The 18,135-nt window shown below is 44.5% G+C and overlaps 1 protein-coding gene across 5 annotated transcripts in view; it reads left to right on the forward strand.

Moving 5' to 3' along the window:
- The window catches only part of LOC139063594 (zinc finger protein 665-like), a 101,344-nt gene extending 95,376 nt beyond the window's left edge, over positions 1 to 5,968 (forward strand). For all 5 annotated transcript variants that reach the window (XM_070545936.1, XM_070545935.1, XM_070545934.1 and 2 more), the window contains one exon: positions 2,820 to 5,968. In XM_070545936.1, coding sequence (XP_070402037.1) covers positions 2,820 to 4,798 — 1,979 coding nt within the window. In that variant the 3' untranslated portion in view covers positions 4,799 to 5,968. The remainder of the gene's footprint in view (positions 1 to 2,819) is intronic.
- The last annotated feature ends 12,167 nt before the right edge of the window (positions 5,969 to 18,135 follow it).

Consider the following 18,135-nt stretch of genomic DNA (forward strand, 5'->3'; position numbering starts at 1 on the left):
GGGGGGAAAGTAGCTTGAGGGAGGAGTGGTCCGGTCTGGGCTGAGAGGGGATTCCTGAGACTGAGATCCAGAAGGGGAGACGTGGAGGGAGCTGAGTTTGCTGAGATCCAGGGAGCTTAGGTGGGCAGCTGGAGGTGGTTCTGGCCAGGGAGAAGCTGAGAGACAAGCAGGTTGGAGTTCTAGAGAGTAGCCAGTCGGGGATGAAGGTGGAGGTTTGATCTGGTGAACGAGAGCAGGAAGGGTAAAATGCTAAATCCAAAATCCAATACACATCTAAAATCTCAAAAGGTCCTAAGAGCTCGAAAATACGGTGACGAGGTGGCTTAGAAGGTACCCAGGTAGAGTAATCATCCAGCGAAGTGTAGGAGTCTCTCAGCTGCTTAAATACCCCTGGCTGGCTGATGAGCAGATCTGCTGCAGCTTGGTTAACCTCCAGACACGCCCACCTGCAGAGGGAAAACTCAAGAGAAAGGGAGTGACAGCAGGAATACACCTCAGACCGTGACACACGTGTTTTCATTTGGTAAACACAGCCACATTTTCACATGACACACACATACCATTCATTGCTTAAACACAAGTAGCCTTTGGGTGAACACTACCAAGAATGGAAAGAACACTGAAGAGCAAAACTGAAAACACAATTGTCGAAAGGCAACACAAGGAATTACACACTGAATGTATGACAGTGCCCACTTTTCTCTGAGAGAAGCATTAGACATCACAAAAATTTTGAGACAAAACATTAATTTTTACAGTTAACCCCCCCCCCCCCCCCCCCCCCACACACACACACACACACACACACAAATTTTGAGACAAAACATTTTATTTTTACAGTTAACCCCCCCACCCCCCCACCCCCCCCACCCCCTTTCCCCCAAGCATAATCATGGGGCATCATGCCGCCGGTCTCTGTCTGGCCAGAGGGCCTCATCAACATCACAGGCGATGTCCTACTGGTCCAAACAGCTCTGGAAGTACCGCCCCGAGTGCCTCATGAAGCCCTGACAAGCCTCAAAGGCCACATCTCTACAAGGCTCCTCCATGGCTTGAAGCAGTGGGACCTTGCTCTGTGGATTCCTTTCGAACACCTTCCACCTCCAGGCTGAGAACAACTCCTCAGTAGGATTGAGGAAGGGGGAATAAGGTGGATGTTATAAAATAGAATACCGTGGGTGGTCCTGAAACCACTCATACACCTGGGTAGCCTTGTGGAAACTTACTTTTATGCTGCAGTCCCTGATTGCAAATTGCTCGCCAGACCCGAAAGTTTGGAGATTTGAATATTTGTGTGTTGTTGATTGAAGCTTTGAGAATTTATGTGGAAAGTGTGTAAACCTGAAAATTGTGTGTTGTGTTTTGACAGCAAGGTAATGTGAAATTGATATCAGAGTGTAAAGGAGGAAAATCAGAGTTCTAATATGATAAGGAAATCTTAAGTAGTGATAAATTGAGTCAAGCAATTGGGAACAGAAGTAGAGGTTGTGAAAATTGTGCCTCATTTTTGCTTTTTGAATTTTAGCAATCGAAAAAAACTGTAACTGCTACAAGTTCTGTGTCCAACGTTTCAATTTCACAGTCTGCCAAAAGTAAGTGAAGCTAACAGCACTTGCTTTATCCAGATGTGTAGCAATACACGTTTTAACTTGTTTATGAATCTGGGGTATGGTCTTGTTGACAATGGAGTGGCGGCTGGGGGCATAACGTAGCGAGGCTCGAGGTGTTCAATTAAGCATCTAAACCCGACATTACTCACCACCAACGGGCTAGTCATCAAGCACAATAAACTGGCATATCTTCTCTGTTAGGGTTAATGCCTTTTTGGTATCTCTCGGGAGATTCTCATGCTTTACAAAGGTTTCAGGCAGCGTTTGTTGTTTAACGCCAGGGAATTGTTTCTTCGCCTCCGTGGTCTTGTGAAAATCCTCATGCAGCTTTGTGTGATGCTTCTTCAAATGCGCAATGAGGTTCGATGTATTAAATTTCCCTGGGTCTGTCCCACAACGGGAAACTTCTCCATGACAAGTGTTGCACTGAGCAACACTGTCTTTTTCGTGCTTCAATGAAAAATACAGTTACAGTTTTGACACATTTTAACGAGCTTCCTCCGCGCCGTGTACAGCACTCTCACAAAGGTTCAGCAGATATGTTTACATTTTTGCCGCTGCGCGCCTTCAGTGTTAGGGAAAGGAAGGGAGGGGCTGACGCAATGCTGCTGTCAGGGTCTGTCATGGATTTTATCAATATGTTTATCAATAACCCATTTCCTGTAGTCGGAGAGAGGAGACAATGATCAACAAGTCAAACAGTTATAACTGTGGCAAGATGCACGAGGGGGGGGTGGGGGAAGAGAGGGGGGGTGAGAGAGAGAGAGAGAGAGTGTGTGTTTGTGTGTGAGTGGCTTGTGTGGGTGTGTCTGAATGAGTTCTGAACTAGTGGGCATGCAGAGAGGAATAGAGAAATACGTATTACATTCATTTGATTGAGTCCATGATCAAGAATTAATAAACATAATTTTATCTCTAGGCTCCACAGTAGCAGCGACGGACGGCTGGTTTGACTGGCTCTGAGAAGCGTTAATCAGAATTTGCAGTTCGCATTTTTTTTCCTTCTACCAATTGCATAGTGATGTCTGGGCTTAAAAGCAACTCATTAGATTCATAGTTATTTGTAAAAGTAATGCATTACCATAAATAGTAATGTGTTTACCAACATTGGTTATGTATACTACTGATTGCAAAAACACCCCTAGGTATTTTGTCTTCTCTTTTTACTGAATATTTTTATGTTATATATTTCTGCTTGGTTCACTGCAGTTTCAAGGAAGAGAGAAGAGACGGATAAGAAACCTCTGCTCTTACATTTCCACAACCATCAAATGAAAGACGGAGGTGTCCCAACCAGCAGCTTGGCTGGGCAGATGACAGCAAAAGTTGGTGGAGGAGCAGAAACTAGCAAGAACCTAGATCTGGACCCTAATGAAAAGACGTCTGATTCTTCAGAGATTGAAGTTGGTGGAGAAGATGAAGATGATGTGAATCTAGACTCTGAGCGTTCAGACTCTGGGCCAGAACCTGGAAACGGAGACCATGGCTGTAATGAGAACAAGTCTTCGAAGTCAGATATTAAGACAGTCAAATCATTTAGCTGCCCTGTGTGTGGTATACGGTTCCTCCACAAGTGGTCTCTTCAGAAACATGTGAGAGTGACAAGTCATTCAGCAGTAAAGTCTTCAGAGTGTTCGGATAATACAAAATGTGTGAAAGAGAAGCAACATGGAGGCTCATGCAGAAAAGTCCAGAAACAACCAAAAATATTTAGCCATAAGTCCAATTTAACCCATCATATGAAAGGCCACACCGGACAGAAGCCTTTTGCCTGTGAGCTCTGTGGATACAGATGTACCCTAAAGGCAAGTTTAAACAAACACATGAGAGTTCACACAGGAGAGAAGCCTTTTGCCTGTGAGCTCTGTGGATACAGATGTACCCAAAAGGCACATTTAAACACACACATGAGAGTTCACACAGGAGAGAAGCCTTTTGCCTGTGAGCTCTGTGGATACAGATGTACCCAAAAGGCAAATTTAAACACACACATGAAAGTTCACACAGGAGAGAAGCCTTTTGCCTGTGAGCTCTGTGGATACAGATGTACTCGAAAGGCACATTTAAACACACACATGAAAGTCCACACAGGAGAGAAGCCTTTTGCCTGTGAGCTCTGTGGATACAGATGTACCCGAAAGGCAACTTTAAACACACACATGAGAGTTCACACAGGAGAGAAGCCTTTTGCCTGTGAGCTCTGTGGATACAGATGTACCCAGAAGGAACATTTAAACAGACACATGAGAGTTCACACAGGAGAGAAGCCTTTTGCCTGTGAGCTCTGTGGATACAGATGTACCCTGAAGGCACATTTAAACAGACACATGAGAGTTCACACAGGAGAGAAGCCTTTTGCCTGTGAGCTCTGTGGATACAGATGTACCCTGAAGGCACATTTAAACAGACACATGAGAGTTCACACAGGAGAGAAGCCTTTTGCCTGTGAGCTCTGTGGATACAGATGTACCCAAAAGGCAAGTTTAAACACACACATGAAAGTCCACACAGGAGAGAAGCCTTTTGCCTGTGAGCTCTGTGGATACAGATGTACCCAAAAGGCAAGTTTAAACAGACACATGAGAGTTCACACAGGAGAGAAGCCTTTTGCCTGTGAGCTCTGTGGATACAGATGTACCCTGAAGGCACATTTAAACAGACACATGAGAGTTCACACAGGAGAGAAGCCTTTTGCCTGTGAGCTCTGTGGATACAGATGTACCCAAAAGACAAGTTTAAACACACACATGAAAGTCCACACAGGAGAGAAGCCTTTTGCCTGTGAGCTCTGTGGATACAGATGTACCCAAAAGGCAAGTTTAAACACACACATGAGAGTTCACACAGGAGAGAAGCCTTTTGCCTGTGAGCTCTGTGGATACAGATGTACCCAAAAGACACATTTAAACACACACATGAGAGTTCACACAAGAGTGAAGCCTTTTGTCTGTGAGCTCTGTGGATACAGATGTACCCTAAAGGAAAGTTTAAACAAACACATGAGAGTTCACACAGGAGAGAAGCCTTTTGTCTGTGAGCTCTGTGGATACAGATGTACCCTGAAGGCAAATTTAAACACACACATGAGAGTTCACACAGGAGAGAAGCCTTTTGTTTGTGAGCTCTGTGGATACAGATGTACCCAAAAGGCAAGTTTAAACAAACACATGAGAGTTCACACAGGATAGAAGCCTTTTGTCCGTGAGCTCTGTGGACAAAGATTTCGCCAAAAGACACATTTAAAGGGACATACGAGCATCCACACAAGTGTGTGTGTGTGAGTGGGATTGAGGAGTGTTGTGATGGGTTTTTATTTTCAGGCTGTTTTTAAAATTCTGGGGATGGGAGGGAATGTGGGGCCTTTTTAATTTGTTAACACTTTGAGTTGCGTGTATTACAGGATTAAGTGGTGTATATAAATAAAGTTGATTGATTGATTGATTGATTGATTTAAATGCAGGGCCATGAACGTGAATACCAAAATCAACAATATGGTGTAACCATCAAGCTTGGGGCAGATCTTTATCTTCACCAGGGTTGAGACATGAGTACCTATTGTTACCATCACGCCATTGAAGCCGGACTTCGTTGTGCTCTAATAGCAGTTAGTCGATGATGAGCTTGCAGTGGGATAGATGAATCCAAGATGGCCTCTCGGCAATCTTTACAGCAGTGGGGTGGTAAGGAGAACTTGAAACGGGCCTTCCCACTTCAGGCAGCGCCAGTTGTCTCGTTTCAGCACCTTAATCAGAACTCAATTTCCTGATTTCACGACCTGTGAGGGCGATAAAGCACACGAGGGTTCTGGGAGATCATTGTTTATTTTGACTTGTTTATCAGTAAACAATTTAACCATCCAATCTGCTAAAGTACCACAGGATTCATGATATGGGGAACAGGAAATCTTCCATAAACCACTTCAAATAGTGTTGGTCCACCAGAGGGAGCTGTTACCCTCATCCACAGTTTTACTAGTGATACACACTCTGGCCATGGACGGCCTGTCTCAGCCACTGTTTTAGCCAATCTATTTTTAATCGTTCCGTTTGTACGTTCAACCAAGCCGGCTGAAGAGGGGTGATAAGAACAATGATGTTTCAGCTCAAACCCTAAGGTTTCAGAGCACCTGGTCAATTCCTCATTCACAAAATGTGTCCCATTATCTGATCTAATAACCAATGGAATTCTGTAAGTTGGAAAAAAATGATTGCACAACACCTTTGCCACTGTTAAAGCGTAATTTTTCTTTGTGGGATATATATTTCTGGCCACCTGGATAAAGCATCTATTACCACTAAACAATATTTTGTTTCTTGCATCTGTGATAGTTCAATAAAGTCCATGTGTGAAATGGATAATCAGGTGTTGGGAAGTGTCCCCGTTTTGTTCTTAATCGCCCTTGAGTAGGAATGGGTACCGAATTCGGTAGTTTTTAAGGTACCGACCGAGCACCGATTCACTTCATTTGAAACGGTGCCTCGTTTTGGTACCCGTCCTTCATAACGAGAACTTGCCAAGACAGCTGCGCATGCACAAGAGCGTTATGTCGTCGGCCGCTGTGAGCGAGTTGTAAACAGAGCAGCATGGTAGAAATAACGCACGCTAAAGCTTGGGTCCACTTCACTAAATGTGATGGGTAACTGGGTGATGAAACCAGCGACAACGATCTAAGTGAGACATCCTCATCTTAATCTGCTCCGGTAGGTAAATAAAATGTTTAAGGTAACGGTAGCTTGATATGTTAGCCTCCGTTTCGCTAATGGTGCGTTCGCTTTCTCCTCGGAACTCCAAATTACCGACTAGAAGAACATGAATGCGCTCTAAAGTTTGGCTTCACTTTACTAAAAGCGACGGGTGACTGGGTGAAGATAAAACCAGCGACAATGATCTAAGTGTGAGGCATCATCGTTTTAATCTGCTCCAGCAGATAAATAAACTGTTTAAGATAACGTTAGCTCTATATGTTAGCTTCCATTGCCACCGTTGTTATCAGCTGATGGTGCGTTCGCTTTCTCCTCGGAAATTCTAGCTTCCCAGTAGGAAAAATCAAATGAAAAGAGACGGCAAAAGGAATGAAGATACACAGTAAATTTAGTTCACAGTAAAGATGTTTGCTTCAGTTTAATTATCAGCTTATAAAGCTACAAGGACAATGTTAAAATACAAACAGTTGAATGTTATTTATCGTGATATTTAACAAATATGGTTATATATTGAGAAAAATATATATTTAATTATAAAAGAGAATTAAAATATAAAACACTCAAAAGTGTCGAAAATTGGTACCGTTAAGTACCGGTATCGATTCCTAGGTACCGGGAATTAGTACCGAATCGATTCAAATGTCAAAGGTACCCATCCCTACCCTTGAGCGTTGTTTTTCATACAGATTAAACATTTTCTGCAATAGTCATTTGCAAAAGTAGAAAAATGAATAGTGTGGAATGTACTATTGATTAACTGAGCCATCCCCCCCTTCGAGACATGAGATACATGACTCATAAGAACAGCAGTGGGAAACAAAGACTTGGGTAAAATAGGTTTGTTATTTACATGCAACACATCATCACTATTTACAGGTTTAAATCTAAGCCAGGTCCGCTGTTCCTGATCAGGAACAGAAGTCTGTGTCTCACGGAGGATGTCATAAGAAAGTGTTTCGGAGCAGTAACATGAAGCTCCAAAGGTGAGAAGCATGAAGGCTGCAGCCGTAGCTGCTTTATCTGCAAAATTATTGCCTCTCGTAGTGTCGGAGTCATCTGTTTGATGTGCAGGGCATTTGCACAGAGATAACTTGCATGGGAGTTGCACAGCATCCAGAAGCTCCAAGATCCTTGAAGCGTGAGTCAGCTGTTTACCAGTGGAGGTGACCATGCATCTGTTTTTCCAAATCTGGGCAAAGTGGTGCACTGAAGAGTGAACATACTATCAGTGAAAATGTTTATGTCTTGTCCTGAGTGAAGCTGGCAGGCTCTAGTCACAGCTGCTAATTCAGCCACCTGGGCAGAGCAATGAGAGGGCAATGGTTTAGCTTCAATGACTGATGTCTGAATGGTCACTGCATAACCAACTAAGTTTTTTCGAGACGCATCTTTTTTAGCTGAACCATCAACATAAAGAGAGATATAGTCAGGCTGAGGAGTGTCTAAAACAAGGCTGCCAACTCGAACGCACTGAGCGTGAGACACACGCATTTGACCCTCTTCACACGCTCTCACGCCACACCCCTGTGGAAAGCCAAAACCATCAAAATACGCCACTTTTCCAACCCATCTAGTTAAGAGATGGCAAAAAAAACGTCGCGAAAACTCTCCCAGAACGCCGTATTTGACGCCGTTCTTAACGGTCCTTGTAGAACGCCCGTAAAATACGACGTTTTTTCCGGACATTGAAAGCCGTTTTTTACGTCACCCTAATCCCAGACGCGTTCCCTGTGTGGGTGGCATAAAAAACGGCGTTTGGTACGGACATTGAACGCCGCTTATTTCGCCGCTCTATGACACAAAACGCCGCTTTTATCGCCACTTTGTGACAGTTTTCACGCGTTTAAAATTCAACTTTACTCTCATTTATGCAGAGCCCTCTCCATGGGTTTCTCATCCACTTAATTTAAACTCCAGTGACCCAATGAAAGAAGAGGAGGTTGAGGCAGCACTAATTCTCTATATAAAAGTGTTTCAGAAAAAAATCACTAATGCGATAACAAACTATGTCTTAAACGTTCAAATTTGAAGTACAAAATCATCGCAAGTTGTAAAAATATAAATCTGTCTTTACCTGAACCATCATTTCCATCTGTTGCAACACGCATGCGAGTTCTCGTCTTCGTACATGCACGCGTGTTTTGTACATTGGGGTGTGTTTGGCCGGGGGCTGTGTTTTGTACATGGGGCGTGTTTGGCCGGGGCTGCGTCTGCAGCTAGGTATTATTGGCTGTGTTCGAGATGAGCCAGCTCTGCGCAGGTTCGATCACCGGTGATCGGCGCGTAGTGCATGCCGGTTAGATTTGTGTCCAACTTGACGCCGACTTGCTCTGACATCATGCATACGTAGGCAACGATATACTCGTGAGACAGGGGCGGCGTTAGGCCCGGCTACTTGGGCTGAAGCCCCGGATCTTTCATGATAAGCCCCGGATCTAAATCGCGGAAGTAACATGCAGTACCAAAGTCCAACAGAGAGAGCGCAGCTGGCAGTAGTTTGTAAAGTCCCATTTAGTCTCCGTATTTGACCCATCTCCTGGGGGAGTGGTGAGTTGCAGACACGCTCGGGAACTATTTGGTGGTTTAACCCCCCAATCCAAACCCTTAATGCTGGGTCCCATTTTTCTCAAAATCTTTGGTATGACCCGACCAGGAGTCGAACCCCTGATCTCCCGGTCTCAGGGTGGACACTCTACCACTAGGCCACTCAGTCGGTATACAGCCTGCCTGAGTCTCCACCACTGAAGAAAAGCCCTTCAGCAGCTGGCTTCTTCTACAGTCTCTGTCTGAAACGCATGAGTGAAGATGGACATAAGGACGTTTTTTAGACCAAAAGTACGGCGACAGAACCCCAGCTCTGATGAGACTGGTGTTGACTCAGGTTTGTGAGTCTTATTTGAAAATATTTGTTGTGCTGCTGGTTTGCCTAAAGTTAGCTTACTATCAGGTAAAGTTGTTGGAGAAAGAAGGGAATATTTACTATAATCTCACACTAAACACTAACAGGAACAATACTCTGCCCTGAATATGCTGAATATGTAGCTTCAGATTAAACATTATGTGGTACAAGATATATATATATATATATATATATATATATATATATATATATATATATATATATATATATATGATGTTGACTAGTGCGTGTCACGTGTGTGCGCGCATGCGTGTGTGTGCGCGTGCGCGCGCGCGTGTGCGCGTGTGTGTTAAGCCCCAGATCTTCTTCAGTCCTAAATCCGCCCCTGTCGTGAGATCAAGGCGGCCGCAGATTTTGGAGCAAGGCATTGCAGTTGCTCTCCACCGGCTGCAAAACCTAGGGGATGACGGGAAACGCCTGGCTCTCACCTGATCTAAGATCTGATTGGTTCATATTTTGATCCAAACATCCGGTGGTAGAACATGAAATGTTAGTTGGTCACATGTATTCTGTAAATCATGTAACGTTGATGATGACAACTATATAGGCCATAAAGAGGAATATGTTTTGTGTTCTTTTGTCACATTTCCTATGAGCACACTAAACCTACAGCTGATAACCTTTACTTATTATTACAGTCATGTCTTCATATACAATATATGATATCCAGAAGCACATGAGGATGTGTTTCAGCTGCTAACAGGCACCATAATTACAATTGAAAATTAAACAAGTATGACGATGGATGATATCTTCATCCATCGTCACCCGTGAGCTACACATGTAGGGAAATCTGTCCGACTTAAACGCCGGCTTTCAGCCACTCCCCCTGCTGCTTCCGTCTGCTCTCGTCTGTTTTCCAGGTGAGGCGCAGCTCAACTCGAACACGGCCATTGCCTCTATAACCAGGTTACTGGTACGGAAGCCTGGAAAGGCCAAAATTCCTCAAACGTTTTTCCCCCTACTGGCTGATATGAATTAATATAATACAATAGAGTAAATTATATTAGTCCCACAGTGGGGACATCCACTCATTACAGCAGCACACACACTTAGAGACACAGATTACAGTAAAACTGACTGCAGCCATGTTTGATAACTTCAATAACTTCATGCTGATGACCACATGAACATAATCCTGTGTTTTTAATGGATGCAAGTACATCATGAAGTTAGCTTAACATGATAGATTGTTTTTCTTGGAAGGAAATAATAACGGTTAATGTTATGAATGACATGATATTGCCCACCCCTAGATGGCATTTAAAAATAATTACATTAATTACCATTTAAAGTTCCTGTGTGACATTTGTGACATGTAGCTGTAACTCTTTACTGCAGATAGACAGACAGACAGACAGACAGACAGACAGACAGACAGACAGACAGACAGACAGTGTTCTCCATCCATGTCAGTATGTAAAAGTGAAGCTGGGTTCAGGCTTCCACAGCGCACTGTATTTCAATATGTGACTACGACAACGACGTAGAGACAACGCCTTCATGTGCCTCTCTGCTGCATCCACAGAGAGAAAAAAGTCTTTGGAGTAGTCAGGCAAGGATAGAACAACATTTGTTTGTAGAAGTTTTTTTTTTACTCCACAAAAGCCTTTTCTGCCTCAGGAGTCCAACTGATTTAGTCATATAGAGCTAGGTCTTTGCCATAAATGATAATCTGAAGTGGCGACACCACGAATGCATAATCAGGTATCCAGGTTCTGCAAAAGTTGCAGTGACCCAAAAATGACATCATTTGTTTCTTTGTTACAGGTTTAGCTGCGTCTTGAATAGCAGTTTTCCGAGTATCTAAATAAGCTTTTCCTTCACCGGAAAGAGTGTGACCAAGATACGTCACTGAAGATCTCCACAACTGCAATTTTGAGAGTGAAACCTTGTGGCCTTGTTCATAGAGGTGTTGCAAGACCTGTAATGTGCTTTCTTTACAGTGAGCTTGTGTGTCAGATGTGATCAGTATGTCATCTACATAAAGTATCATCTGAGTGTGTGCAGGAGGTACACAGCTGGACATGGGATGCCCTGAGTGCTTGTGTGTATTCATGTGGACTGTTAGCATACCCCTGAACTAACCTTGTGAATGTGAATTTTTTCCCTTTAAACATGAAACCGAACCAATGTCAAGAGTCTTATGTAAAGGTACTGAGAAAATGCGTTACTTAGATCAATAACTGAACCATTGTTTGTCTGGGGTAATTTGGCTCAGAACTGGAGGACTTGAATGATCAGTTACAGACTTTAAGGCAGAGAGGAAAATTATCTCAGCCTGACCCAAACAAAGTCCTGTTATCCGAATCTGACGCCATGGCAGCCTTCAAGATGCCAACAACAAACCCCCACGAAGGAATGCAGACAGATGCTGTGAACCCCCCCCCCTCGGATTGGTGGACTTCAGCCTAGCGAGGTCATCAACCTGCAGGTGTCAATGTGCTTTGCGCTCCTCCCAAGATCTCCCTCCCACATGTGACTACAGTGGCTGAGCGCCATACAGGGCTGCTTCCGCTTGGGAAACAGGATCCCAGCCCCCCCGCCTCCCTATCGGAGTCTCATGTTGTGACTGTTGATGTTCGTGCTTATATGTTTGAGGCAGTTTTTTTTTTTTTTTTTTTGCATAGCAAAGCTAAGCCCTGCCGGGAGTAACTCTGGTATGCCTTTTTTTCCCTCCCCCAATTTATCCTCATGTAATTCCCTTTTCATCTAAATGAAATGAGCGCCGTTCTGGCTGCTCTCGTGGACTGCCTGTATCTGTTTTGTCTACATGTGTGTGTGTGTGTAACCTTGGTCAGGCTGTGCTGCGGAGTCAAGTTCCTATGCTCTGGGTCGCTGGAGCGCTGGCAATAAAGCTTTTTCTGATTCTGATTCTGAACTGTGTGTGGGTTGGGCACATCAGATGCCACTCGGACTATTGACTGGTTCACGAGTCTCAGGTCCTGTACGAGCCTCCACTCATTCCTGCCGCTTTTCTTAACAGGAAAGATAGGAGTATTATATGTTGACTCAGGAGAAAGTCTGATGATTCCTGGCTCAAACGTGCTTAGAATTACTGGCATTATACCGTCTTCAGCCTCTTTGCTGATTGGATACTGCCTTATTAGTGGTCTGTAGTTTGATTTTGCATGCACTTGAACAGGTAAACAATCCTTAATCCTACATCCGTAGGACCTTTGGACCATAAGTCAGAAGGAATATTTTCAAGTTCAGGAAAGTCCTCCAAAACTGTTGCATACAGGAACGTATCGACGTCTCATTCATGCAGGTGTTTTTGGGGAGAAACCTTCAACTTCCAGCCTAGTGCAAATCTACATGTACCAGATAGTGAACTGCTCTTCCAGCCATCAGAGTCATCATTATCAAGGTCTGTGTCCATTGCACAAGCAAGGACATGACCCAAGCTTTTCCAAGGGCGGTTTGGTTCTATCAGTATAGATAAATGTGCGGGTGTGACGTGGGAGAGATTGCGTTGTTCCGGAGACAAGATAACCGAACAAACAGCATTCCCGGTTGGTGTGACATACAAGTGCTGGAGGGTGATAGAAGAATCTCTCTTCTTGTGGAACTTAGTGTCATAGGTCATGTCAGGTCCAGGTTCTTTTTTGTATCTTGAGTGTAACATGGAACTCCTCAGGTGGCATAAGATGAGATATTCCAAAACAGTCATAAATCTTCTCTTTTGATTTGTCAAATGCCAGCTTAGTTAACTCTTTAGCTACAGAGGTGGATGTGAGGTCCAGAGACCACCAATAGCGGGGTGGTCCATCACCCTTTAAGACAAATATGTCTTGTGCGTCAGGTGGGTTTATTTCAGAAGTCATGCCCTTAGGTGTGCAGACAATTGAAATACCAGTTTTTACCATGAGATCCCTACCAAGAAGATTGACAGGGCAGGTAGGATCAATTAGAAGGGCTACTTGTGCTTCCCTTCACGTTACTTTGTGTTAAACATTTACTGGATTTGTTAATTTGTGCTGTTTTGCATGGCCAGCTGCAGTTTTTATGAGAATCTTGTCAGATGAGAAAGCAGCTTCAGGGGGAGTTGATGTAAGAACTGTTCTGCAGGCCCCTGTGCCACATAAACAACTATAAGGCTTTCCATTAAACAAGATAACGCGTGTGGGAGCCTTGGAGAAATCCGACCATTTTTTGAGTGCAGCAAAAATTTCAACGGTCATGTCATCTTCACCTCCTCCCTCAGTTACAATGTCATCTGGCTTTGGAACTGTATCCCATGTCAGCCTCTGAGTCTAGCCATGCCTGAAACCCAGGATAACGATTATTAACACTGTTTGGGTTATCAATAATCTTGTCATCCGTGACATTTGATGAGTTGTGCATGCAGTTACGGCTTAGATGTCCCTTCTTGTGGCAGATGATCCAGCAACTAATATCTCTGTCATTATAGAATCCTCTACCTTTGCCTCTGGGCCTAGGATTTTTTCTGCCTCTTGATGCATAACGTGACTGATATCCTGCAAATGCTACTGTGTCATCTGAGCTAAGGAATGTGTTGTTTGTACTGGTCGAGGTCATGTTTTTCGTAGCGTGTGTAGCTTTCTCCACTGTGTCTGCAACAGAACCTCTTGGTCTGTGGACCCAATATTTCTCTACAAATGTATGAACTGGGGGAAGCAAACCGTCTGTTACGGACGCTGTCCGTTTTGTGGCCACAAGATGGCCTCAGCGCTCCTCCTGTTCTCCTGGCTCCAGCTGAGCCAGGTGTCACTAATCTTTCAATCAGGGAGCTTCCCATAAAAGTCAGCTCCCTCTGTCATTCGGGGAGGGAAGCTTAGCAGAGGCCTGTGCGTTAAAGCGAGTGATCCTCTTTTTCCCTCCTAGTAACCCAGACCATAGAGTCTTCGATTTGATTACCTGTGTGGTACACTTCCTAGTTCAGAGCTCGATTTTTGTCTTCGTTAGAATACTCGTTAAAGAGTTCAGCTCACCCTTTTGGTGGAGCTTTTTGTGTTTAGCTCATTCCTTTAGTTTCCCGGATTAGTACCGGCGTTTTGTGTTTATTAATATTATTGTTATATACCCAGTATTGGAGGATCCTTGTGTTTAGTCTTATTAGTAATTCCCCTGTGTGGATGTCCTTTCGGTTTTGTATTAGTTGTCTTTGCCTGCATAAAGCAGTGATTTTTAGTTAATAAACTCCTCTAAGAGAGTAAATCTTGGTTTGTCTGGTATTTCACATATATTTCTTTACGCCCCCTTCACCATCATCTCCTAGACGAGCTGGGGGCCGTAAAAGAGTGGGGGCTCGTCCGGGATTTTTGTCATTTTTTGTACATTTATTCCCGGTTTAACATCTATTTTGTGTTTTCTGGACTAACCTTGTTTCCTCTCTTGGAGGTGGAGCGGACGTCACCATGGCAACCTTTGACTTGCGGGCTTTTGTGGAGGCTCCCTCGCGCCGGCTGCTGGAGCGTTGCAGAAAAGCCGACCCGCAGGAAGTAGCTGCCCACTTCGATCTGGTTGTCCCGAAATCGCTCCCAAAAGACACTCTACGGAAGTTCGTTGTGGACTATTTGGAGGCTGAAGAGATCCTTCCGCCTCCTTCCGAAACCGGCTCACGCCCTTCATCGCCTCCGGTGACTCCAGACAAAGAGGTCAAACCAAAAGAATCCTCTTCCGGCTCACCGTCACCAGATCAGAGTCCTTCGACTTCTCCACTTAGTGGAGCTCGCCTGAAACTCCGGCTCGCTCGCCTGTGCATTGAGGCTGATGAACGCGCTCTCGAACGGCGGTTACGCCATGAGTTGGACTTAAAGAGACTGGATGCCGAAACTCAGCTTAAGATGCTCGAGATCGAGCTACGCAACAAGAAGCCCGTTCCTGACGCGGCTTGGACTTCCTCCCAGGAACCTGATGACTCGTCTGCCTCCCATGCGGGGGTTCACCCAGATCCAGTGACACCCGCCAGTTCGTCGTTGAGAACAACACCCTTTGATGTCAGTAAATGCATCACGCTACTGCCCCAGTTCCGGGAGACAGAAGTGGACGGCTACTTCCTTGCCTTTGAGCGGATCGCTGCGACGCTGCAGTGGCCTCGCGAGGTCTGGCCTCTCCTCTTGACTTGCAAGTTAACAGGTGGTATCCGCTCTGTCTCCAACAGATGGTGCAGATTACGACAAGGTGAAATCCGCTGTGCTCACAGCATATGAACTAGTTCCTGAAGCCTACAGGCAACGGTTCAGATTCGAGGAACCTAAGTTAAATCAGTCGTATGTTGAGTATGCTCACTTAAAGTCTGTGTTGTTTGAGAAATGGTGTTCTGCTTCTCATGTCTCCTCATTTGCTGAACTAAAGGAGCTTATATTGATTGAAGAGTTCAAGCGACATCTGCCCGAAAAACTGGTTCTTTATTTAAATGAGCAGAAAGTGAATTCTTTCTCTGAGGCTGCTCTCCTCGCCGATGAGTTCTCCCTCACTCACCGGGTCAGAGAGACTCGTACGGACGCGAACCGTGCATTCAGACCCAGTGTAAGATTAACTCCAAACCCAAATCATGAAAAACCAGAGTGTTTTTACTGCCATAAACGTGGCCACGTCATCCGTGATTGTTATTCCTTGAAACTGAAGAACCGGAGAACCAGAAGTTCTCCAAATAAGGACAGAACGGAAATAGCTTGCTGTGACAGAACTAACGCTGAAAAGCCAAATCTCTGCTTTAAGCCATTCCTTTCAGAGGGTTTTGTCTCTCTTCCGGGTTCTGAAGCCGACACAAAAGTTGTTATCTTGAGAGATACAGGAGCTTCCCTGACTTTAATAAAAAGAAGCTTGTTGCCATTTTCTGAAAATAGCCAAGCCGGCTATTCGGTGATGCTACAAGGTATCGAGATGGGAGCTATCTCGGCCGAAATGCACCACATTAAACTGACCTGCCCCTTAGTCTCAGGTCATTTTCTGGTTGGTGTGTTGGACGAACTCCCTACAAAAGGAGTTGATATAATTTTAGGAAACGATGCTGCTGGAGGTTTGGTCGTACCTCTGCCTGAATTCATTTTAGATCCCGAAGTTCATGATAGTGCAGGCCCTCTGCCTGCTTGTGTGCTGACTAGAGCACAAGCTAAAAAGGATCCGGAGATAACTCTCCGAGATTCTGTGTTATATCCTTTCCTGTCAGACGACACCTCCGTTGCAGATCCCACGGCTGTTATGAAGCCCCAGGTTTCTGTGAACCTCCCTATAAGTCATGATGTTTTAGTAACAGCTCAGACAATGGACAAACTCCTTGTTTTGCACTTGCTGCTGATAACTCTACTCCTGTCACTGACATTCCTTTTTCTTGAACCCCAATCTGTCCCCAGGTTTTACTTTTTCTTAGAAATCTTGTGTTGTGCACCGACCCTGGCTGCTCCTGATCTGTCCCGGCCGTTCAAAATCAAGGCTGATGCCTCTGACGCCGGAGCAGGAGCTGTTCTTCCACAAGAGGATGCTAACGGACCTGATCACCCCGTCTGCTACTTCTCTAGGAAGTTCATCCCCAACGCAACACAAAAGGAAACCCTGGTTTTAATTTGGTCCCTGCAACATTTTCACGTGTATATACACAGTCCTTTCAACACAGTTGTTTTTTCAGATCACAACCTACTGACCTTCCTCCACCGCGTGTTCGAGTTGAATCAACGCTATGAGACGGGCTCTCCTCCTCCAGGAGTTCGACATCGAAGTCCGCCACAAAAAAGGAACAGACAACATGATGGCTGATGCGCTATCCCGATGCCACACCGATTGAGGCTCCCTAGTAGAGATTTTGTTTTTGGTTTAGCTGTAAGGATCTCCTTTAAGGCTAGTGTTGGTAGCGAAAGCTACCATCTCGGGAACACTCCGCAGCACTGAGGGTCAGTGCAGCGTGATTTTATGTGTTTAATCAGCCCGCCTTCCGAGATCCAGGGATTTTAGTTAGTTAGTTAGCTGTTTTTTTTCTAGTTAGTGGGAGCGCTCTTGTTTTTGTGGCAACAACAAAATAATTTTTAGTTGTTGTTTTGAGGGGGAGGGTGTTACGGACGCTGTCCGTTTTGTGGCCACAAGATGGCCTCAGCGCTCCTCCTGTTCTCCTGGCTCCAGCTGAGCCAGGTGTCGCTAATCTTTCAATCAGGGAGCTTCCCATAAAAGCCAGCTCCCTCTGTCATTCGGGGAGGGAAGCTTAGCAGAGGCCTGTGCGTTAAAGCGAGTGATCCTCTTTTTCCCTCCTAGTAACCCAGACCATAGAGTCTTCGATTTGATTACCTGTGTGGTACACTTCCTAGTTCAGAGCTCGACTATTGTCTTCGTTAGAATACTCGTTAAAGAGTTCAGCTCACCCTTTTGGTGGAGCTTTTCGTGTTTAGCTCATTCCTTTAGTTTCCCGGATTAGTACCGGCGTTTTGTGTTTATTAATATTATTGTTATTTACCCAGTATTGGAGGATCCTTGTGTTTAGCCTTATTAGTAATTCCCCTGTGTGGATGTCCTTTCGGTTTTGTATTAGTTGTCTTTGCCTGCATAAAGCAGTGATTTTTAGTTAATAAACTCCTCTAAGAGAGTAAATCTTGGTTTGTCCGGTATTTCACATATATTTCTTTACGCCCCCTTCACCATCATCTCCTAGACGAGCTGGGGGCCGTAAAACCGTCCAAAAATGGCTTTTTTAATTCCTGCTGATAAGCTTCTCTCTCGTCAGCATTAAAAGGGATGCCTGAATTGTATTCGAACACAGGTTCCAACCTGCTTAGAAAATCTGACGGGGTTTTATCAGGTTTCTGCTTAACTTCACTAATTTTACAATAATCAGCTGTTTTTCTGAAAGCTGTCTTTAACCTGTCTAGTAAACAGTGTTGGGCAAGTTACTTCAAAACTGTAATGAATTATTTATTACTTGTTACCCTCATTTTAAAGTAATTCATTA

This window comes from Nothobranchius furzeri, chromosome 17 (assembly GCF_043380555.1).
Source record: "Nothobranchius furzeri strain GRZ-AD chromosome 17, NfurGRZ-RIMD1, whole genome shotgun sequence".
In the NCBI taxonomy this organism is placed as follows: Eukaryota; Metazoa; Chordata; class Actinopteri; order Cyprinodontiformes; family Nothobranchiidae; genus Nothobranchius; species Nothobranchius furzeri.